Raw genomic sequence first — 23,874 nt, 5'->3', positions numbered from 1 at the left:
TTGGAGATCTGCAGTGTGTTACGCAGACTCTTTTATTAGCATTCATTCTCTTTCTTCATCTTAGTTTTCAAAATATCAGAAAGACTTACCAATTTACTCCATAATTACAAAGTCAGCATTCCGCAGAAGTAAGTCACAACAATAATTAACAGCCTGCTAGGTGTCTCCCTGAGAAATGATAATATTTCTCTTAGAATTCCGAACAACACTTGGGTGCATGGCTTTCTCTAAAAGATGATACTTGTGCTTCTAAATAACATCCCCCACGAACACCACAATCAAATAAAAATGAAACCCGCACCCAGATTATGATCTTGACTCCCATTAGATTCAAGGGGAGAAAGACTGCAAAATGATGGCAGAGGTGCTCACGGGATGCACAGAGGGCTGACGGTGCTCACTGGTGAGATGCCCCCTTGGTATTCCATAGGCATGCATGCATGTTAGACTCCCCTTGTTGTTGAAAACATATGCCCCAGATGACCTTAAAATAGCAGGAAGTATGACATTTCCAAGGCACCACTGACCCAAGCAAGCCTGACCAGGTAAAAATCACCCTGTCAACTACCCTACCCTAACCACTGAGCACCCTTATGTCACATGATGAAGAGAGCGGGCATCTAGAAGCCTGTGTCTCCAATGGAAAAGGCAAAACCTTTAAATCAGTTCAGCAAGTCTCAGGGAATACAGAGCAATCATAGGAATAAGAGAAGGCCCAAGTGCTCTTGTAGGAGCGACAGTTTAAGAACCAACCTTGTGTGTATGAGGAGCCTTGAACTATTTGTGGTGCTCCCTGAAACTGCCATGGGAGCACCGAGCCAACGCCTTCTGTCCCAGTCAAGGTCTACCACTGGCATGGTCTGGACACTGAGCCAAGCCCAGTCAGCCAGCCCCACCCTCTACCTACTGGGACATTTCTTTCTCCGGCAACTCAGGAAGAAAAAGTGTCCTAGGGAAAAAATGAGATCAGGACAGTCAGAGGCATCTGTTACAAATTCTAGGGAGATAGGGGGTGGAGAGGGGAGGGATTCCTTCTCACAGAGGCAGAGCACAGAAGATGGGCAAAGAGAGAGCAGGAACATCAGGACAGGAAGTGTGAGGCCTGAGTGGACTAGGTGGACCGATGACTCAGACTGCCTGAGTTACTTGGCTGAAGACAAGTATCTCACTTGGAGCTTCGAAGGCGGACGGGAAGAGGAAGTCCCAAGCATATCTGAGGAAGAGGTGACTGTAAGACAGCCACCATAAAACACCTTTTGAAAATGAAGGAGGTCACTGGTTGCTTTGAGAATTAACTATGTTATTTATTTCTGTGCCTATTTGGCTGTAGATAGAAAACTGCTTCTGTTCAGATAATAACTTGGGGCTTCCCCAGGTGGAGAAAAGCTCAAGTCAACGGAATGGAGAATGGGGTACAATGATGTCTGTCCTGGAATGTATGGACTTGTTGATGTCTCCCGTACTCTCCCACGTTCATGCCATGCTGGGCATGTTTGTGCAGGGGAGACACTAACAAGACTGCTCTTTCTCATAGATTTATTATAGGTATATCGACTAAAAAATGAATAGACTAGGTACTACTATACTAGACTAGGTATTACCCACTCAATAATGTCAAAATAAGAGGGGGGGAAGGGGGGCTGGGGATTTAGCTCAGTGGTAGAGCGCTTACCTAGGAAGCGCAAGGCCCTGGGTTCGGTCCCCAGCTCCAAAAAAAAGAACCAAAAAAAAAGAGGGGGGGTAAGATATTAATTTAATTACAAAGTCTCCACCCTCACTTTCTAACAATGCCATGGCCTAACTCCGAGGAAAGACCCCAGGAGTAGTTTCTGGATACTACAACCCCCAACATACCCGTTACGTCTCAGGTATAACTTACATTCATTTTGTACAAACCAACTCATCCTAGGCTCTAGGATAATCAGGACCTCTGAAAATGACTTTGTCACCTATAAAACGATGCCCACAAATTCTCAAATCCCGCTCCGCTCAGGCTCCGCTCAGGCTCCACTCAGGCTCCTCTCTGCTTCCCTATCCCACTGGAGTGTGAGGAACTCACCAAGTCTGCCTCGAAATCTCAGTATTTCTCTTCTGCGTTAATCACGGTGTTTAGAATGACTGTGCACACCCAGCTGTTTAATCTAGACACAGGAGTCAGAGCTAGGCTCAGGTTTCTGTCCGGTGACTTTTACTCCCTCCTCAACCCCTACTAAGGCACACATCCAATCAGTAAAAGGAACTGGACCTAGCTAAAATTTAGTTTCCGTTGGCCACTCACATAAATCAAATTAACACAATTTTCCCTCATTTTTTCGATCTGGCAGGAAAAGCCCAAATTCTATAGATTATAATAAAAAGGTCAAACGCGAGTCCCCATCCCCCACCCCAACAAGACCCATCTGTTCCTAAAAGGACAGACCGTTGCTTTACCTCTGTGAATGGATGCCTGAAATACACTTCCCCGTTATCAGCTCTACTGATGCTGAACTCTTTCAGATTCTCCATCTTAAGTGCAAAGCAGTCAGAGTTTTATCTAAACCTAGATAAATCTCCTCCTCCGCCTGCAATCTACACGGTGATCTACACACCCAAACCTACATGCAAATGGATGTTCTCCCAAGTCAGAACATTCCAGAACCACAGACAAAGGCAGGGAGGGAGCAGGGCCTCTTGGTTTCCTTGCCCGGTTATTCTTCTCCCCTTCCCCCGTATTTATTTATACCAGCTACTTAAATAATTCACACTGCCTGCTTTTCAGCCCCAGTGTTCCTCAGAAGAGGCCTACAATGAGCTACTGCAGTCACCAGATGGACTCATGCATGCAGCAGGTGGGCCAGATGGCAAGGCGCCCTGTCTGATGCTGCCTGCCTGGGCATAGGCTGCCTCTTCCTTCCAGGTACATTATCATCATCTGAAGCTGAGCACCACAGAGCACCTTGGGGGTGGGGGAGAAGTGGGGCATGGGTAAATCCTTTCCATCCCTACCAGAAGAATCATAAATTATCGTCTCCCTTCCATCACGACACCCCATCCCAGCAAGCCCCGATTCTTTTATACTGTTGCTTTGTTAGTGGGTTATTCTGTTTTTATGATTTTTTTCTTCTTGTACACATACAGGGGAGGTTTTAGGGCTACGTCCAAGTGGTGTGCACAAAGACGGACACCATCCGTCTGAAATATTCCATCCATCTCAGCTTTAAGAAGTGAAAAGGATTCTGGTGGAGCGGCAGGGTGAAGTCCGGGAGATGGTGGAGAAGACTCTCATTTTCACAAATATTTTGCAAGAAGCACGAAGGAAGGAGAGACGTACAGGAGGCTCTTGGGCACGAACCTACACAAAGGCAAACTGTGCCTCTCGTCAACGAAGAAGACACTGAAGCCATGTTGTATGGCTACGTGGTGGTGTAGAAAATATTGGCTAATTTTTCTCGTGTCTTTTCTGAAAACACTAGCATCTCCCCTTAAAGTTCGCCATCCTATGGCACTGTTACACACGAAACACTGGGTTCCCTGTGTTTCACTGCAAAGGGAGGCTGGCCGTGCTGACACTGAGCTAGTAACAGGCAGGCGCTCAGTAGCACGGAGTATAAATTTTAATTGAGCATAAACACTTGACAAAAACTCTCCCGAGATGTTTCTGGCACATTCTGACTGGCAGTGGCTCCGTGGTACTACAATTTGACCCTTCTGTAAACGTATGCGATGCCAGTATAAATCTTATTGCCTAATGTCACTAATCATCTCATTGGAAACATCTAAAGATGTGGAAGACGATAATTTTAATGACCTGAGGCAAAGCAAGCTGCATCTTCAAAAAATAAATACATAAAACGCCGAAATAAAGTGCATCTGCTGAGCAGTGACTGCAAAGGGGGAGGGGTGCTGCAAAGGGGGAGGGGCACCTAGGAAGGGGTGAGGCTTTGAATGAGTCCTCAGGCAAATTGAGATCCTGGCCTTGGGAAGAATAAAGGGCATCCTGTGGAAACGCTGGATGAAGGTCCAGCTGAGAGGGTATCTATCTCAAGATTAACTGATTTTTATTAAGGCCAGACCGAGAACAAAGCATCACACTTTAAAGTGTGTTAAGTGAGCCCGTGATCATTTTGTATTTTCATCCTTACTTCAGGATCCCCAGAGCTAGGCCTGTGCTTGTACACACTCGGTAGCTTCTCAAAACAGGACACTAAAACCGTCTTTAAAAAAATCGCAAACATAACGTAAACAACCTTTTCAGGGGCAACACAAGTACTTACTGAGGCTGGGTATTTGCTACCAGACAGTTGGTTATAAAGAACACACGTCAAAAACTGATTTTAAACGGCTATCTCCCTAAACCCAATTTCATTAGCTCTCATTAAGTTATGAGCCCTTTAACTAGTTCACATTTCTAACGGGGTATTTAAACAGAAGAGCCAGGGTGTTCCTGAGGGAAAGAAACGTTGGGGGGGCAAACCACTGCAAGCTAGCTAGGCCATACGATGGCTTGGCAAGTGAAACGTAATCTTTAAACCGGTGGTAGGGCACACCCTTGATCTCAGCACTGGAGCAGAGGCAAGTAGATACCTGTGGGTTCAAGGCCTGCCTAGCCCACACAGGGAGCTCCACGTCAGTCAGGTGACATGACACAATCCTGCCTCAAAATAAATAAATGTACGCTTCTGAGTTTACAGAGCGCACGATGACTTGGAAATTACATGTGTAGTAGGCACCCCAACTGCCAGGCAATGTGACTTTTATAGTAAAATTAGTGACAAACAGTACGCGGAGGGGCGGGGGAATTCTACTATTTTAAATCTTAAAGAGTTAAAAAAAAAGAGAAAGGCAGAAAAATGGAGAAAGATTATATTTTAAACCACAGACACAAGAATAGCGGGGCCACTGAGCATGGGATGGGGCAAGAGAGACTTGGCTGTCAAAATTCTGATTTGAAAAGCAGTCCCAGTGTGTGGGACAGTCTTGAACAACACGGTTCTATAAATATCTTAGTCTCAGAAGTCACCGTAACAGCACCAACACGCAGGAAAATCTGTACTTGCGCATGTTAAAGGTTTATGTGTGTCCATGTGCACAGTGTATGCATGTGTACACACAACATCACGTCCCCAGCTAATAGCCACTGGTTCCTCATTTCGTATGCCAAACGGAATGGGACCCGGTGCCAAGGTTTTGAAATATGAATTGGTTCCGACCCCAAGAAGAAACGGATATGTAAATTTTATATTAACAATTGTTCTTTTCAGCAGCTTTCTTACTCCTAAGCTGTGCTGCTGCTGTTGTAATGATTATAAGAGTGAAGACTCTACTATTTGGTAACTTTATTTATGTGCAGTGTATTAGCCTTGGCAAAATTACCAGTCAAGTAATCCAATCAAACATAAAAATAGCAGAATAATCAATCAGTGGGACTTTTCAGAGATGGGGAAGGCCAGGCCAAGCCTGCCCATCAGCACTGAGTTTAGAAGTAGAGACGGTGTCTCTGTCACATTAACCTGCCAACCACTCTACCTAGACGGCTTTTCGCTTATTTTTTAAACTCCTCCAAAACAGCCCTAAAAGGTTTGCTCACTAAGTTTTGAAACTATGACGTGAAAAAAGAGAATTCAAGAGTGAACACGTGTGCCTTGCTTGCTCTTTCTGCCCTAAACAGAGCCGTCTACATAGTTCACTGAGCAATGTTTGCTAAACAAGGAGTATGGCCCAGTGTGGCTTATGTCTTCCATTTCTGCATGTCCTTCTCGAAGCAGGGCTGGGGTTCTGTTTTTAGTACACACTCTGGTTCGGTGTTAATCCTGCTTTATGTTGTTCACACCTGCTGGTGACTGGCAGCCTGCTGCTGGGCTGTGCTTCATGCTGCTTGGGAGGGATCCACTCAGACCTGCTCACGGGAAAGTTGGACAAAAGCTGCCATCCATCCAGGGCTGGGGTGCGGCAGGGGAGCCTCAGGGACAGGTCCTACATAAACCGTCCACTGTTGCAAATTATCTTCAGTTTCCTACCCACACACAAAATAATAAAGTAAAATACAATGGTCTTTTTCCATAGGAAGAGTGAAATCTATTCAGCTATTCATTTTCTCAAGCCTTTGATCTCTTTGGGTCAAAGTGATATAAATATAGTTAGTGTTTGTGGCTGGGCAGTGTAGGGAGAGGCACTCTAGTCAGGCGTAACAAACTTATACGTCATTGCCTGCTGCTCTGTGTCTTTAGCACGAGTGAAGTGGTCTCGGCCGCAGTCAAAGGATTTTTCTATCCAAATGAATGCAGAAAGTATAGACACCAGGCTGACACTGGTACCCACAGTGTGGCCAGAGCAAAGACATGTGTGAACTAAGGATGTTTTCCCCCCGCCATGGCTATGACTCCAGTGCTGCATGGGTCCAGAAGCAAAGATTTTTTTTTTCAGTAGCAACAGTAAAATAAATGCATGTCATACACAGGGGAGAATAGGAGTGAAGGGATACTCCGAGACTTACCAGGCAAAGGCAGTCACCCCACCCCAGTCTCCTCAAAAAAGATCCAGGAAGCCATATCTGCCCTTGTTTTGGAATGAGGTATGAGTGGTTGTGGACTCACCTGAAGGCACAGAAATTCATGCAGTACAGATGTGACCTGAAGTCAAGAGGCAGTTTGTCCTGCACAGGTTCAGTGGTGGCCTCAAAGCCCTTTGTCCCTGCAGAGCCAACCGCTGCCCATAGGTGGGTGCAGAGAGCTCCTGCTGACCAGGGCAAGGCAGCCCTGACAGGCGCCCACAACTATGGGGTCACTTTAGAACATCTCTGTTTGAATTGACCAATAAAGCATCGCCCGCCTCAGCATCGGCCTGAGGAGCCTCATCCTAGGGCTGTCAGAGCTTGTGAGGGGGAATCGTCACAGGCGCTGGTAATCTCCCTCAATTTCCTCTGAAACCACTCATACTCTGTTCTTGTAGGAAGTCATTTCTGTCTGATGCTCTGAGTATGAGGGGCAGGGGAGAGGGAAATGGGTGCGAGAAGGGCCTTTATCGGATGAAGACTTTGCACAGGTTCCCTAGCCTTGCTCCCTTGGGACATGCAATGGACAGACACCCTGGGCACCGTGTACAGGCAGTGGACAGACACCCTGGGCACCGTGTACAGGCACGTGGGCACTCTCTAATGATACGGAGGGCAGTTTGCAGGTGCTCAAAGGCTGTTACAGTACGCTTATGAGAGTCAAAGACAGAATTCACGCCTCTCCCATATTCTGCTGCAGCCCATCAGAGACTAAGGACCAGTTGTCATTTCCAGTTTGATTATGGAAAATGAACAGCATAGAGATAAATTCAATTATCGGGCTAGATCACACGGAATTGCTGACATTTGACCATTTTGTTTCTTTGACCTACAGAACAGCAACTTCATACGGCCCAACCTAATAAAATTAGAATCCAATTATATTATTTCCGTGAGAAATTAAAAACACTCTAATGTTTTTTATAGGTAATTTCACAATGTAAAGCTTGACCTCCGAGTTGACTTTTTCTTTTTTCGCTAATTTTTCAAGGTTTTTCTTTCCTTTTTTTTTTTTTTTTTTTTTAGGTTTTCTATGGAAATTATAGTACTTACCGAGTTAAAAGTTGAGGCTGGACTGGTGGGGGTCGGAGGACAGCTTAGCAATAGAGTCCTTGATAGCCCGTGCTTAGCCTGAGGTGTCATCCATGGCATCATTCACAAAAGAAAACGGGACAAAACAAAAGGCCAGCAAGAGACTCAAGACTTGGGTACACAGGCCTAGTAGTTAGGAAGCTCACCAGCAGACAGGCTACAGAAGAGCTTTCACTCAGAGCCCGAGGGAGCGGATGGCTAGCACAGTCATCCTTGGCGTAGCCACCCAGGACCACAGTGCCAGGGCTGCACAGCCTTTGCTCAGACCACATACCAGCAGACGGTGGCAGAACAATCTCCTTGAGCAACTTCACCGAAAGCAGGGAAACTTGGACTTTCCCTGCTCGTGACTTTGTAAGTTTGCTTGCAACAGAAAGATTCCAAAGGACTGTCAGTGCTGCTGGCTGCCAGATCAAACGCTATTTAGCATGCTACGCGTGGCATTGGAGGCACCATGCACGTCCTCAGATGAGGAGGGGAAGAAATCTAGCAGCTGCGCTTGATCAAGGTACCTGCTGCCACCTTGCAGGGCTGCTCCGGGAGCATGGCCGCCCGTGAGCAGAGCTAAGACCACCTTATTTTGATTACACCGCTTTCCTCAGGCAGGAATTTTTATTTCATTTTGAATCTTAAAAACCATTCTATTCCCAGCCATGCATTTTTATGTTTACAATTGACATCTTCATAAAAGAATGGAACCTTTGAACGACAGCCCAAAAGCATGAAGGTTGCCTGCAGTAAGTACTTAAATGATTTTTACACCTAAATGGAGCCCAGTTGTTTTTAGTTAAAATTTAATAATCCTTAAACTGATGACCTTTCTTCCACAGAAAGGTCCCGAGTTCCAAAAAAAAAAAAAAAAAAAAAAAAAGAGACCGAACTTTCCAATGAAATATATTTTAAGAACAAAGGGCTGCTTGGAGCTGGACAGTTTGTCAGTTTATCAGCTTATGAACACTCTGCCTGCCCCTCAGTGCCCCACTGCCGGGCGAGTGGATGGAACCGCGGTGCCTCCCTTAATCGAAGACTATTGATTCCAGGGTGTCACGGTGATCTCATTGAAAGTAATCAATAGTAATCCAAAATCAATCATTCTGATCTTGCACTACCATTTATCAAATCTGAATACGCTAAATTATTTGGAGGCATCGGACTACAAAGACGAGAAGGCGCTACAACTCGGAAAGTTAATGGTTTGTATTAAAAGAAAAAAAAAAAACAAAAAACAAAAACCCAGCATCCTTTTCCCCCTCCGTGAGGAAGGGTGCTTTAAAATGGACTATTATTTACAGGAAAACATCTACCCTTGCAATAAAGTATCCTAAATTTAGAATGAATCTCACCCCAGTCATAATTTTTATTGCTGTTTTTTTTTTAATAGGTCCAACAGAGCAGACACTCACTGCTCCTGAAACTTGACTGCAGCACGCAAACATTTTCTAAGTCTGATAAGCAAAAGTTTCAAATTCCTGCCACTCATGGGCTCAGAAAACAAGGAGCCTCGATTGACACAGGACATAACTGAATCTTGGAACATCAGAAACGGTGTTTAATGGAGCTAGAGACGGTTTGGCATGTTAATTTCTCCAGAGAATGGAGGGCGTACGTGTACCTGCTTATCAAAGACACTGCTGTTGATGCCCAGGGTTCCTTTATCAACATATCCCCGTGTAATTTAGTGAAGGTAATAAATCCTTCTATTCATTAGCACACACTCAAAAGCACCCCTCCTTATTTAACTTGAATAGGGAAAAAAAGGGGGCCCGGGGTGTCTAAAACATTTACTTTCGCTAATGTAAAAGTGTTGGCATTTTGCTCCACTCCGATAAGCTGGTGCCACTGAAGGAGATTAGTCCTTTCTTATTCAAACCTATCAGCACTTCGTAAAAAGCTCTCTCAATCTTATCAGGAGTATGAGCCAGCGTGGTTACTGAAAACAGTCTGCACTGCTCTTCTCTCTCTCTGCCAAGCTATCTGATAAACCCCCAGCTAACGAACTGTATTTACACACAATCAAACAGAAGTTGTATCTTCCAACCGGGCGGGCACTAGAGCCACATTCCGGGTTTGTCTTTGGTTTTTCTGCTGTGACATTAACTTAACAAAAATGTCAGCAGCTGAGTATCCCGAACTGACAACCATCAGGAAAACACCGTAAAAGCACTCAGGTAGAATGTTCTGCAAACAGAAACAAAAGGGAAAACAAACGGAGGCGTTGGGGGCAATCTCCCTGGAACTGGAAGGGAGAATGAAGGGTGCTGCCTTGGTCAGGAGGAGGAATTTAGCACCCGTTCACCAAAGAGCACAGTCCTTCAGAGAAGCAGAGGGGAGGAAACCAATCTTTTAAATGGGTGCGTTTCTAGGGAATGGAGAAGGATGAGTTCAGAGAACAGGATTTAGGGCCAGACACTCCCCACCTGGAGGCTGAACCTGCAGCTCTACAAGGAAAGCAAAGGAAGGCAGCAGACATCAGGGAACTTACCCCAGCAACCGAAGAGAGAAAGAAACTATCACCTGTGCTGACCACAGCTCAGGACCGGACTTCCAATCATTGAAACCCTCACGAATGCTCTATGCATTAAAGTCTTGTTTGCCACAAAGACGTAAGAAAATAAAGAAATCCGACTGCAGTGGGACTTTGACCCTGGCTTAGTTTTGTTTTGCTTTGCTTTAATTTCTCCAGACTTTACCAACTGAATCTGTTCGCTATACAGGTACGGAGACACGTCGCCCAGGTTGTTGGTCCTTTACTTTCGTCTCTGGATGGTCACCTACCAGGTGGTTCCATAGGAACTGAAAGGAGGACTTCTTAGCGGGTAGTACTTTGGGGGCACAAAAAGCAACAACGGCGGTCCTAGAATATGAGCGACCTGTGAAGGTTCTTGACCAACAGGGCCACAAGACGTTCTCGTGGTAGAGCTTATGTGCATTAAAATGTCTGTGTACGCCTCACCTTCCCTGTCCAACTGGCTGGGAGAAAACAGAGGAGGTCAGCCACATGCTACCACCTGAGGCCAAAGCCCAACACGGTCTAGACTCTGAGCACGTGTGTCCCCTTTCAGATGTGCAGACCAGTAGGAAGGGTTGGAAAACATGCAACCCAGCACCCTTCAGCGGACAGTGGTCCCCCATCTGTGACTCCAGCCTCCCATGCGTATGTAGGCAGCTCTCAGTCAAGGCTCAGGATAGAGGAGTACTCCACTATTTCTCGGGCCCAGCAACCACTACAGACAATCATCTCCTAGGAGGAGGCCTGGCTGCCATTAAACCTGGGCTCTCGTCTCTTACCCTGATCATGATTGATTCTGGGTATAACAATCCTTCTCAAACTATCACATCTGTTTTGGCAAATGACCATCTGCCAAAGAAGGCCTCCAAAGGGTTTGCATTTGGGGAAAATAAATGCCATTGCTCACAGCCATCTTTGGGTCTGGGGGACATAGACGTACTATAAGAATTTGAAAGTCTGGGGAACAGCTCATGACTAAATGATTCTTAAGAAAGCAGGCGAACCTCTAGTGTTTTCTCACGCGAGATCTTCTGCTTGCACTAACTTTGCATACAAGCTTTTTCTTTCTTTTTCGAGCTAAGGAAATTCTTCTGAGTGTGGCATATGAACAGCTTGGAAGGTAGACGTGGGAAAAACTATTTTAATTCATACTGTAGACATTAGAGAGAAAAGGGAATACGGATTCACTGAGCAAGCCTTTGCTTAAATTCTCAAAAGCCATTAGACAAATGAGTAAATTTGGGGGAGCAGATGAAAAAGAAATTTATCATCTGCCGAGATCATTCTGACCTAGGGCATGGGGGCGGGGGCGGGGGCGGGGGAGTAAAATTCAGCACGCCTCTACTTACTGCATACTGACCAGGCCAGGCAAGCAAAAAGGGAATTCTACTTTGCTTTTGGAGACAAATGTAGGTAAACTCCCCCCCCCCAAAAAAAGAGATGTTTCCTTTTCAGAGTGGCCTTCCCAGAAGCCTGAGGATTCTCCACGATTTAAAAAAAAGAATTGTTTCATAAAATATGATGAAGGCTTATCACCTCAGAGATGCATGCTTTGGCTAGGAGAATCGGAATGAACTTCAGTGATAACAACACTCATGACCACCCATTAGGACGTAATCCCTATGGTTGGTTTTAAATAAGAGGTCAGCAAGCAGCTCGCTCTCCTCTCCCTCGCCTGTCCCGCCCGATCTCTGATCTCTGTGAGGATTTATTGCTTGCCTCCGTCTATCCAGTGCCATCCTGACCAACTGTTTGCAGGGAAGGTGGATGATGAGGCGAAGTTAAATTGACGCGTCTGTGATGTGCCTGGCAGCCCTCAGCGTGCCCAATATTAATTTGTTTTCTTTGGCTAGGTACGTGCTGCCAATGTGTATTACACGTGAGATGCACTTCAGTCCCGGCGATGTAAATTCTGCATGCAATTTGGTTGCACTGGAGGCCACAGGAGAAGCACAGGGGCATGTGATGAAAACTGCTTCATACAATTAAAATACAAATTTGTGTCTAGGTTCTTTAGCTAGTACAGACCCCAATCTTCAGCACAGTCCTGATGCTCTCCAACACTTTAATATTTGATACATTTCATGTGTCAAAGCCAATGTTTTGTTCAGTACTCTATGTTAAAATCTATAGTTAAATGCACATATAAACCTTTGCCAGTATGTTGCAATAGATTTCAAAAGGCCAGTGGAAATCTAATTTTAAAATATCTATACCTTTCCTTTGTTGATTTGCCTTAACAAATTAGCTTCCGAATACAGAGGCCTTGCCACAAATTAGGATGAATACCACTTGAAGAAATTAAAATATATATTAATGCCAGTTCTCTCCAAACATTCGAAAATATCCTTCGGAAATTAACACCAGAAATCCATGTGTACAATACACACACATTTGATGGGAGGGAAAAAAATCTAGATCCTTTCAATTTAATAACTGGCAAAACACTTTTAAAGATGTTGTCCAAAAATCAGAGAGGAAGAAACATCCGACACTCGTTATGGAGTAGCGGGAAGGGAAGATGTGGCTGGAGAAAGTCAGAACGGAGATCCATTTTATTAGCTGAGGCTTCCTGAGACCCTAGGAAGTGAGAGGCGGATGTGAACTTGAAACAGAAATTGGCCAGGTAGGCCCTTCGAGGAGAAGGCGTCACTCCCCACCTCGGAGAGTGAAGGCTGACTGATGCCTCACAGTAAGGGAGCAGTTAGCAGGAATTTTCCATACACACAAGGCAGGGCAGGAATTTGATAAAGCGTTATGCAAATAAATAAAGGCAGGGAAGAAACCCAGCACTTTAAAGGAGCAGACAAATTAGAACACGAATTAGAAGATTAGAAAGAGCAATCGCATCGATGTTCTCTTTCAACGCACACTCAGATTTATGAAAGTAAAAACCACAGAATCCAGAATTTACCTCAGAGAATAAAGCTGAATTAACTAACACCCAGAGTGAATTTTACAGGTACAAAATATCTATCAATTTTATCCACTTCCTCTTAGGAAAAAAATAATAAAGCAAATGACATATTTAGTAAGTGCAATAACATAAATTCACATTTTTTTACATTTGCGTGAGAGCTGCCCTGCCTTTTATTATCATATATTTGTCAGGCCAATTATATAGGAAAAGATGTAGCCAGGAGCTATTGCAAAATATCCTACTGGATACGGGCTCAACCCATTAAATTATGCATTTACCATCGGCAGTTGATTTCCTATTTTACAAATTATTTATGGTTACTAGATGCTGGATATATAAGTGAACATAATTTTTGAAAAAATTAAAATCAGATAAAATGTGCATTCTAGGTTACCTGTGCACCTGCCCTGTGTAACAAGCTAAGTCAATTCCTTTTCCAGTTGGGCCTGACAAATACTCAAAACATGAATTCCAGGTTAACACCGTGCCTGGCAAATTTAATTGGCAAAATGACTTTATTAGGCAATAGCTTCTGGGTAATATTAGCAACATATCTAAACTGTTCACATAGCCCTCTCCCCACACACGTGCGTATTCCACATGCAGTGAAAGACACACACACACACACACACACACACACACACACACACACACTCCCCTATGCATCCTATGCATCCTATGCATCCTATGCATCCTCGCAGCTGCTGCGATGCTGAAGGACCACATGTGCATCTATTTATCAGACACAGCATCGATAATCTATATCCATGTAGACGTGGCCACAGGAAAAAAAAATCAATGATAAGACATGCAAAATGCAGCAAGAATGTCAAGCCGTAGAGACGTCTGGTGTCATCCCTGTGCTACCAAACGGACGGGAATATGACTGGAGAGAGATGAAATATTTCACTGTCAGGGTGCAGAGAAAAGCGCAATTCATTTCTATCTCATGCGTTTTAGGACAATGACAATTTAATACAATACCGGTGGGTGTATAAGAGATAAAAACTGAACAAACTGGCCCAACATAATCAAAGATTTTCTCCAGAGAGCTGGCTCGGCCAGAGCTAGCCTTCGCCACAGCATATCAACCTGGTATTGTTTCTCTGTCCTGTGAATTTGCTCGGGAACCAGACTCAGGGACTTGAAACTTCTCCTGTGGTCGCACACTCTCATCTTCTCCCTAAATGCTTGCTTGATCTAGAAAGTTTATTTGCTATTAATTGGCTTCACTAAAACCACTGCTGTGAATGACCACTTATATGTAAAGTACCAGCCGGAGAACATCACTGTAAGTCAGTCTCTGAAATCATATGGAGGACAACCTTTCCTGCCGAACATCTTCTGACAAGCAAAACAAAGAAATAGTTTGTTTAATCACTAAGCTAGCAGCACTGTTGAGGAATTTTTCACAAGTGACACAGACCTGCAATTTGGACACTGTGCCACCTTCCCAAAGAACCATATCTTCTTTGTCTGTGATTCTGGCCGGAGGGAGGGATCATGAAAGTATTGTTAAACAGAACCCTAGAGAAGTTAGCTGCCCCCTTTGATGAATAGCACCAGGTATGGAAAATTAATTGCAAAAGTATGGCCCAGCTAATGAGACGGTCCTTATCTTTTCTCAACCAAGGAAGCAGCAGTATTTTTCTGCTGCCTCAATATTTTACAAAAATGCCCAAACTGTTATTAACTAAATAAAAATCTGATCAAAAAGGAAAACCTCAAAGCCAATCAAAATCATAAATTCTAGGATCTGGACTATTTGAAGTTAAAAGTGATTTCCTGCGTTAATTTCCTTTTAAGCTTGAAATTCCTGTCTCTTTCACTCTCTCTCAACTTTAGGAGAAAATGACAACAAGAAAAAATTATTTTCCCCTGTTAGCAGTTTTAAAATCTGGATTTCGATGCCATTCTCCAAGAAGTAGCCACTATACATTACAGGTCAGATTAAATTAAAGAAATATATCAAAGACTATCAATGTAGAATATATACACATATTCATATATATATCCATATATATGAATATACATACATACATATTTAAAGGAACAGCTCTACCTTATTGGGGGAAAAAAACGCTGGAAAAATGATCACCCATGCAAGAGAATTAATGGCTGTCCACAAGGGCTTTGCTAATAACATGGGTTAATTACCACTGCAACACACTAGGTTCAGTAAATAAAGCTGCACACCCACAGCACATTAAGAAGCCATCACTGTAGGGAAGACCGAGCCCGTAGTATCTGTCGCCCTTGCGTCTGCTAAGATGGAAAGATGGTCAAATCCACTGCCAAACGTGTGCAAGGTAGACCCACATAGGCTAACACAAAGGGCTGGGAGAGCCCAGGTGTCTGTCACCACCAACTCCCTCTGTATTCCATTAACTCAGGGACACTTGAAAAAAATTGTTACTTCAAGAAGAAGAAAAAAAAATAAATTACGAGTTACATAATACAAATCACTTAGACACACACATACACACAATTTATACTATATACATATGTAGTTAGGGCATGCACCATATTTATTTAATTCCTTGAGAAAACAGAAATGTTCCGTTCAGTTTTGTGGTGGGCAAGCTTACAGCCTGAGAACACTAATTGCTCCTGGCTGTCATCTCTAGAGATTTACCAAGAGATTTTCTGAAGACCTCACCTACAACCACCTACCTTTAACACTGTAGGTGTTTGCAACAGATTTATATAGAAGAATCAGGACAGAAAGTAGAGTTCCAAGTCTGGAGCTTGGGTATTCTACCTTAGAAAAATAAACTTCAAGTACCTCTTGATGGCTCTCAAATCCTGTTGTATCTAAGGGAACTTAGGGCAGGCTCCTATTTTTCCTTTAAAAAAAAAAGTAACCATACCCACTATAATTTAGGCTTTTGTGATTATATACAGAATTCTTTCTTATTTTTATTCTTCATATTTCTCCATGATAGTATTACTTTGGGAGAAGTCTATCTCAATTCAGGTTAGCTCTTCCTAAGAATGCACGAATCAGAGAGGAAAATAAAAATCAACACCCTAAAACAGACAGAGGGACGCATACACAATAAAATGCACATAGCTCTGTGCAGGGATCCTTCAAACAAGAAACTGTTCAATGTTCACTGTCTGGATTTCAGTGATCAAAGCTGATATTTCCTAGACTGCCACCTCCTCTCCCTGCCCGTTCTGGAGTGTTTCAATTGCCTTCTTCCAACAGCTGTGACAACTGTTAAAACAGTCAGTAAAATTAAGTCCGCTCTATAATCCTGTAGTCAATGTTACATTTTAATCAGAGGTTGAAAGGGATTCGTGAGAGGAGCGCACTCATTTAGAATGATTACACAGACACATGTGTCAAAACCAGCAGATACATTATTTCCGTCTATTTATGTTATCAGCTATTACTGCTATTCAGTGGGAAACAAGCGTTACAGCATTGTGCTCTTGTAAGTGCTGGCGCCTTTCCTAAAATTAAAAAAAAATGTATGTACTTACATAGTTAGAGGTTAACATTTTAAGCTCTCTTAATGGTGGTCAATAAATTGCATGAATCTTTTTAACAGTCTCCTAAGCAGAGATGGTCCAATATTTTCCTTGGAAATTGCATAACTCAGGTTTCATTTCTGTGTATACACACGTGATGGGGTTGAAACCGGCACAATTACTATGAATATTAATAGCATGTATAAATTCTGCGGTTTATTAATTGAGACAGAGAGGCAGATGCATTCATTGCTCAGCCCTGGGTCTTTCGGTCTGTCCAGTGAACCACGTAACCACCACAACTGCACCCACATAATAAATCTGGATTTTTAAAAGATGACTTTTAATTGAGCCAAAAAGGAAGAAAGAAAGAAAGAAAGAAAGAAAGAAAGAAAGAAAGAAAGAAAGAGAAAAGCTAGTTTGAATCTTGCGCCAAAGCCAAAGGGCATGTGCCCTGGTTTCATTTAAATACATCTGTTCTAAGAGGCTTATCTAAACTAATTATTCAAATTAGGTATAAGAAGTTAAATTCAAGGAAACTCCTTTTTCCATGAAGCCTTCGGAGGGATATTTAAAGTTTGCTTTGTTTGTTTATTTGGGAGACAAAGTTCAGACTCTGGGTGAGCTTGAGGCTTTCTCATAGACATGAGAACATTTATAATTCTCCCATCCCAGGTGCACTGTGCTCGACTGGGCAGTCTTACCTTTGTTTGTGTTTCATTTTTTTTCTTGAGCATTTTAAGGCTGGCTCTCCCTCAAGTGTTTCGAACGGATGCAAAGACAGCCTCTCAGTGTTTCCGATCTTAGTCTCTTCCTGTGAGAGCGTGTGCGTACCGTACACTCACTCACACGCACACTCAAACACACACAGGCAGCCGGAGACTACAAGCGGCTTCTCGTGTCCCTCCCTTGATTACGATGCAAAGGGCAGTTGCTGAGGACAGCTAGTGGACTCTTACCACCAACACACTGGCCCAGCTCAGAGTTCTGTGCTTTCTTCACAGTCTATCAGGAGAAGGGTTTGCCAAGAGCGCTCTTTTAAAAATTATAGCAGTTGCTATTACTGTAATGTGAAAGCCATTTAACTGACTCAACAGGAAAGCAAAAGAGACCAGTGACAGCTTCCGTGGTCCATGGATATTTTATCTTAACAGTGGGTTGAAGTTAAGTTTATGATCTCCTCATTTACACAAAAAAAGCCCAATTTGCTTTCCCTAGTTCTGCTCTGGACCTTTAATGAGCTAAATATGTAGAATATCCAAGAAGTCATCCATAAATATCAGCGAACTGGGTTTAATTATACATATATATGTATGTATATATATATATATATATATATATGAACATGATCAACCAAACTCAGGACCTGCACATTGTCTATTTAAGGGAAGATTATTTTTTAAAGTCTCTACTGTTTCGTCTTCAGTTTTCTCCCCTTTAAATATTTATAATGTGTGAAAATCTCATGTTACTTAATGGACTGATTTGCCAGTTAAGTACTGAGTTAATGCTAACCACACAAATACCATTACGCTGGCTCTGAGCAGCACAGGGCTAGTTGCTAAATTGTTCTCTGAAGGAGAATTAATAAATGTACAATTTTGCCTCTAACTCAGCACGGTAAAGGGTGACAGGGAGTTTCAAATATCTGTCAAACTGCAAATACATAAGAGGCACTCAGTAGTATAAATCATTTTGAATATTGTATTTTAAAACATCTTTCCTAGGGAAAATGGATCTGGGTAAAAGATGCATTTTAACAGTTCACTGAGCATTGGTGCCCAGCGCCTATTCTTAGCACCTGAAAGAGAAGTGACTGTCACCCAGCTGTTTTAGTGACAGTCACAGGGCTGCCTCAAAGGTAACACTGGAGTCGGAGAACAATTCTCCACTTACTGAATTAGGAGATCACCCTGCACACAAAAGGCACCAGACAGACACCATCAAGCACCCACACGCACCGAACACCCAGGTCACTACGCTGATCCGTGTGCACACACGCTGCCCGGTCCACTCTCCCGAACACACGCACCCCCACGCCGAGTTGCAAAGGAAAGGAAAAAAAAAGGTACCTACTCTTCTTCGTAGTGCAGGGAAAAAGATTCAGGCAGGCAAAGTTCTACCGAATCCATGTGCGCCCGGCAACCATTATTTGTGTACCCCACCTATAAATCAAAGTTTCCTTGACAGAGCCCGGTGCAATTAACACACGCGTTCTCCTGGTGACAAGCCCATAGGCACGGCCAGTTGGGACCGAGGCTCGCACACTCTCTCCTAATCAAGGACTTAAAGCCCCGATTGGAGCTTATTAATATGAAGTAGGGCTTTACATATGCAGTCCCACCGGCCCAGGAGCGCCTCTGATTGGGGGGCCGCTGCCCAATCAGGAGGGAGGCGACGCGAGCCGCCCGAGCCGCAGCCTGCAGGTAGGCAGGGCAAACGCCTGCCCGGAGCACGGTGGGCAAAGCTGCAGCCGGCTGCAAAAGCCTCAGCGATCCGCAGCTTCCCCCTTATTATTCTTTTAACTCCTACCCCCACCCCCGAGAACCTTTAAAAAAAAATGAAAAAGAAAGAAAGGGGAAAATATCAAGCGTAACTAACTTAACTCACTCTACGCTGAAGAGATTTATGGTTGGTTTTCTAACCCCAGACCTATTTTGTTTTTGCAAAGAACTCAGGCCAATTCGATAAATTTGACCGAAGGACTCTGCTGTGGAAGGTGGGGAAGGAAGTTTATCTGGCCTTACTCTGTGTGTTGAGTTCTCCACCGGGGACGGCTGCTTTTTACTTACTCTTACTATTCTTATTATTGCTGCGTGTGTTCTGCTGTCTCCTTGGCTTCTGCTAATACCTTTCCTTGTTGTGTCCTAACCTAAAGAACATTTAAAATAAAATAAGACTTTCTTCGACATGGTTTCAGCCTAAAAGAACTGACTGGCCGAGCCCTCTGGGGTGGAAGGTAGCATCACGGAAGTACAGAAGAAAAGAGTGCACCGATACAGTTGGAGAGAGGGCCTGTGCAAATTCTGTGGGTAATATTCTCTCTCTCTCTCTCTCTCTCTCTCTCTCTCTCTCTCTCTCTCTCTCTCTCTGACATATGAGGCACACAGCCTTTCAAAACAAAGGTAACAAATTCAGGCTGCACTGCCTACTTCACTTTCCAGGTTTGAGGAGAAGACTGACCGAGGGCGGGGACAGGGAGCGGCAACAAGAACCTTAAATATCAGTGTACTTTGCACAAAATCAATATACGGTTGGTTTTTGTGGCAAGAACATGAAACAGTGTGCCGAAAGGATGAAGCATGTACTTATTTCAGTACAGGAGACATATTCATCTATGTGGATATTTATATTCGTATCTATATGTGAATGTAAATAAAATTATATGTAGATGTGATTTTATCCAAATATTTAGCATTGAGGTAAAGCACGGGTTATGAGCTCCTACACACAGCACACCTGGCTTATTTTAAAAAATTAACTCATCATATTTGCATGTTGCCCCACAGCTTGGCCTACAAGAAGCAGCTTCAGACAGATAATAATGTACAAAAATTATGGCCACTCAGTCAAAAGTATAAAAGACAATGTAAGAGAGAACAATGTTTTTCCTCTTACAGTAGTGTATGGGCTGCCTCTAATTCTCATATAATAAGAATATCTTTGTGTTCTATTTTAAACTATAGAAATATATATGTATATATATGTATATATATATATATATAACCAAATGCATATTTGAAAGAGATAGCAACTATTTCTAGCTGTTATCTGCTACCTTCTGGGGAGTGGAAGACCTAGGCTTTTGACAGAATTCAGTTGTCTTGCTTACCAACCTCCTGCATCTGAAGTCTTATAGGGTAGGATTAGGATAACCTCTGTGATCAAATTCAAACAGCTCAGATATTCAGTGTGTGTTAAATTCACCACATCAGAACTTAACTCTCCCAGCCCTCTCAGATTTTCTAGGTCTTTAAGGAACAAAACACTAAAATAGAACATCCACATTAAAATTCAGAATATAAAATGACAGGCACGATTTTGTCACCCCCCCCCCACTCCAACATGTATTTAGCTAAATCCAAGATAGGCATCTGATTCCTTCTCTGTGTGTTTTAAATGTACACAAGTTTCTAGAACCAGGGCTCACACAGGGGGGAAAAAGGCTGTGCTTAAGAATACTGTATAAAAACAGGTAGTAAAAGCTTAATTACCAGTAGCATTATGCTGCCTATATTGTTAAATGTGAACTCTGCAATTAAGATGTAAATTTGGTTGTGAGCACTGAATTAAAAGAGCTTTGATATGGAGAAGAAAATCCAAGCACTCTTCAGACACCCAGTTTAAAAAAAAATTAAAAGATTTGCCTATTCAGTTGAAATGAGACATGGAATCAGTTTACAAGTGAAGAAATAAATAAAAAGACGTTTTGCAAGAAATATGTTCTTTTTCTCTAAAATGCAATTGGAGAAACACAAAGGCGTAAACTGCTATAGAAAGAAAAGCATCTTTTAAACATTCAAACACTGCTCTGATTTCTTTTACTAAGTTAAAAATTTCAAAGTAACCATAGATTTATATACCTATTATAATATATATGTATATATATATTCACATTCCAACAGAAGTTTCTTATTTTCCCCCCAGGATATTTACTTAAAATTTAGAATCATTCTGTCTACTTGACACATCTTAATACCCCAAAGAATGTATTCCACTCTGCACTTGTACAGTGCCCCATACTATATTCAATCACATTGTATCACGCCGCTGTGACAGCATTCATTGTGACTCCTTCGAAATGGCCCTTTAAAGACAAGGTTTAGAGTCAATTATTCACCAATGAGTCTTAAAGTCACTACAAGGTCTAGAAGTAATCTTTGATTTCCCAAAATTTTCTTATATGGGGACATTTGATTTCTCTGCTGTGTATTTTGGAAACATACTTAGACTCACATGCCTCATGGACCAGTCTATCCTCTGTGCCCACTGAGAAACATGCACTGACATGCACGGCGTTCTTTTCTGATCCTTCCCTAAAGACATGCTCACTGAGCCAGTAATGTGTGTTAGGTAAGTGATGTGTGGTATACGCCCTGCCCAAGACCCTAAGGTGCTACTTGTAATCTTGAACCCGGTGCAGCCAATTTAAAATAATGCCCATTTGCAATAAACTTGCAAAGAAGCTTCCAGGAATGTATACAAACACACAGCTCACGGCATCAGAAGCCTGTCCCAGCCACAGAGCTCTCTCGTCTTAGAAGAGGTAGGGACAGAGAATTATTAATAATAAACGTGCCACCTGAACTAAGCACCCAAGAATCTCAGAAAAACTACAGAGTCACCTCAGAGATGGGAGGAAAGAGACAAAAGCCTAGGTAAACACGTACTGTTGGTCTGTGTATATGCTTTACAATTTTACCACAAGGAGTCCACCCAAATCAGGAAAAATTGAGTCAAACAAAAAGACCCCTGAGGACTGTTGCACAAAGAATATAAATAAATTAGGCACTATCAGTCTCTCGGGCATTGGGTCTATAGTCTCTGAAGAACTCCAATCTCTTCTTCCTTAGACAATGCAGTCACGAATATCTGAATGTCTTCAACAAATGCACCCCTCAGAGGACAGGTTTCATTTCTCTTTGAATGAAACGGGAGCAAGCAATGTCTACATGGGAAAAGAGCCAGACTCCTGTGAATTGTATATGGCAGAATTTTGACTACATTCCATCAAAACCATGACCTAAAACATCCTAACACTGTTTGGGGGTTGGATAGAGATGAGGAGGAATTTAGTCTCCGTCATTCTTGTATTTCTGATGGTTTTAGTTTTCAACTTTGTCTATGAGAACCAATAGGACAGACCTATCGAGCTGCTTAAAATCGTCTTTGGCGCGTTTGAAGGTCTCCTTTTCACACTGCACTTCTGACATTTGTCGCGCATTTGAAAGCCAACAGCCTAATGCACTGATAATTCCAGTTTGCCTTGTATCCTACCATTCAAAAGTGTCTCCCCTCAGGTCCCTAGCCAATTGAAAAGTGGCTGTTAGAAATACTTTTCCTACTATCTTAGACGTATTGTACACGGCACAGTGAACACTAGCATATAAACCTCACTAACCAGGATTATCAGAGACTACTGTCTTTACACCCCAAAGGAGACCAATGACAAACATCTTCAGAAAAGCATCTTAGGTAACAAGCACACAGTCAGATGCCAGGCCCCCTGTACTGCCCTCAGGAGCCCTGTGGCCTTCTTCAGGTCCCCTCATCTAACTGTCCCTTGTTCTGTCACTTGCAGAAGCCAGCTTCTCTTGTGCCTGCCTAAGTTAGCACCTTTCCCACTGAGAGCAGAGACTCACATCCAAGTCCGCTTTCCACTGCTACAGAACCTCTCACAATTCACCACACCTCACTTGGTGTTGCCTTTCATTTCCAGGGCACAGACTTAGATATTTAAATTCTCGTCTCCATTGGCAAGAAGCAATCATTTCTGTAGCAAGTGGTTGCTTCCACAGAAGCACTAATAAAAGCCTTGCCTTCTGACAAACCTCTTGTCCCATAAATCTATCTAACCCGTCCCCAAATTACAGAGTCTACATTCACTGAGGAAGGGGCTATTGTCTCACTTCCAGAACACGCCGAACTCTTTTTCCAAGTGGCACACGCGCGCGCGCGTGCGTGTGTTTGTGTGTGTGTGTGTGTGTGTGTGTGTGTGTGTGTGTGTGTGTGTGTGTAAAAAGCCAGGGAGAGACAGAGAAACTACTAGAGGCAATTTAGTTTCTGTTTAATTAATTCAGGATTATTTTGCTTGCGTTTTGTCAGGCTAATAATATACACGGGGAAGTGTCAGTAAAAATTAAATTATAAACTACAGTCAGTCCAGGGGGAAAACTGACTTTCGTTACATTGTATTTCCAAGGCCCCTCGCTCTTGTAAAATATCAGATACATGTTAGGGCATCCTGTAAGCTTTGTGCAGACTGCATGGCATGCATCGACGGAGCCATAGTTAACATCGAGAAATTATACATTAATAAATGAGCTGCAGTTACATTCTTTCCTGAATGTTAAGCACCACGAGCTAAATGCAGAAAACATTCAAGGTCAATGTCCCGTTTTTAGACCTTTTCAGGCGGCTGTAATATTATGATAATCAAGCTTAAAATATTCCTATAGAAAGGGTAAATTAGCCTTTTCACTTGAGATTATGATAAACAATGAACCTAAGAGGGGACAAAGTCCCTATTTTTCAAAAGCTATAAATTGTTGACTCAATGGTGTGTGTGATCGTGTTGTCCAAAATAAAGGGTGGTTTCCTTCTGAGAGAACAGAGTGGGGGACGCGG

At 43.0% G+C, this 23,874-nt stretch overlaps 1 protein-coding gene across 15 annotated transcripts in view; it reads right to left on the bottom strand.

The window, feature by feature from the left end:
• Esrrg (estrogen-related receptor gamma) overlaps nucleotides 1–23,874 on the bottom strand; it is a 618,195-nt gene that overhangs the window by 202,016 nt on the left and 392,305 nt on the right. The window contains exon 1 of one of the 15 annotated variants that reach the window (NM_001401443.1): nucleotides 18,604–18,830. The exons of the other annotated variants lie outside the window; for them this stretch is intronic. Coding sequence (NP_001388372.1) covers nucleotides 18,604–18,659 — 56 coding nt within the window. The 5' untranslated portion in view covers nucleotides 18,660–18,830. Of the gene's footprint in view, nucleotides 1–18,603; nucleotides 18,831–23,874 lie in introns of those variants that run through there. 15 annotated transcript variants of the gene reach the window in all.

Source organism: Rattus norvegicus, chromosome 13, assembly GCF_021556685.1.
Source record: "Rattus norvegicus strain SHRSP/BbbUtx chromosome 13, alternate assembly SHRSP_T2T, whole genome shotgun sequence".
Taxonomy (NCBI): domain Eukaryota; kingdom Metazoa; phylum Chordata; class Mammalia; order Rodentia; family Muridae; genus Rattus; species Rattus norvegicus.
Note: the sequence above shows the minus strand (reverse complement) of the source record. Positions and strands in the feature narration are given on the sequence as shown.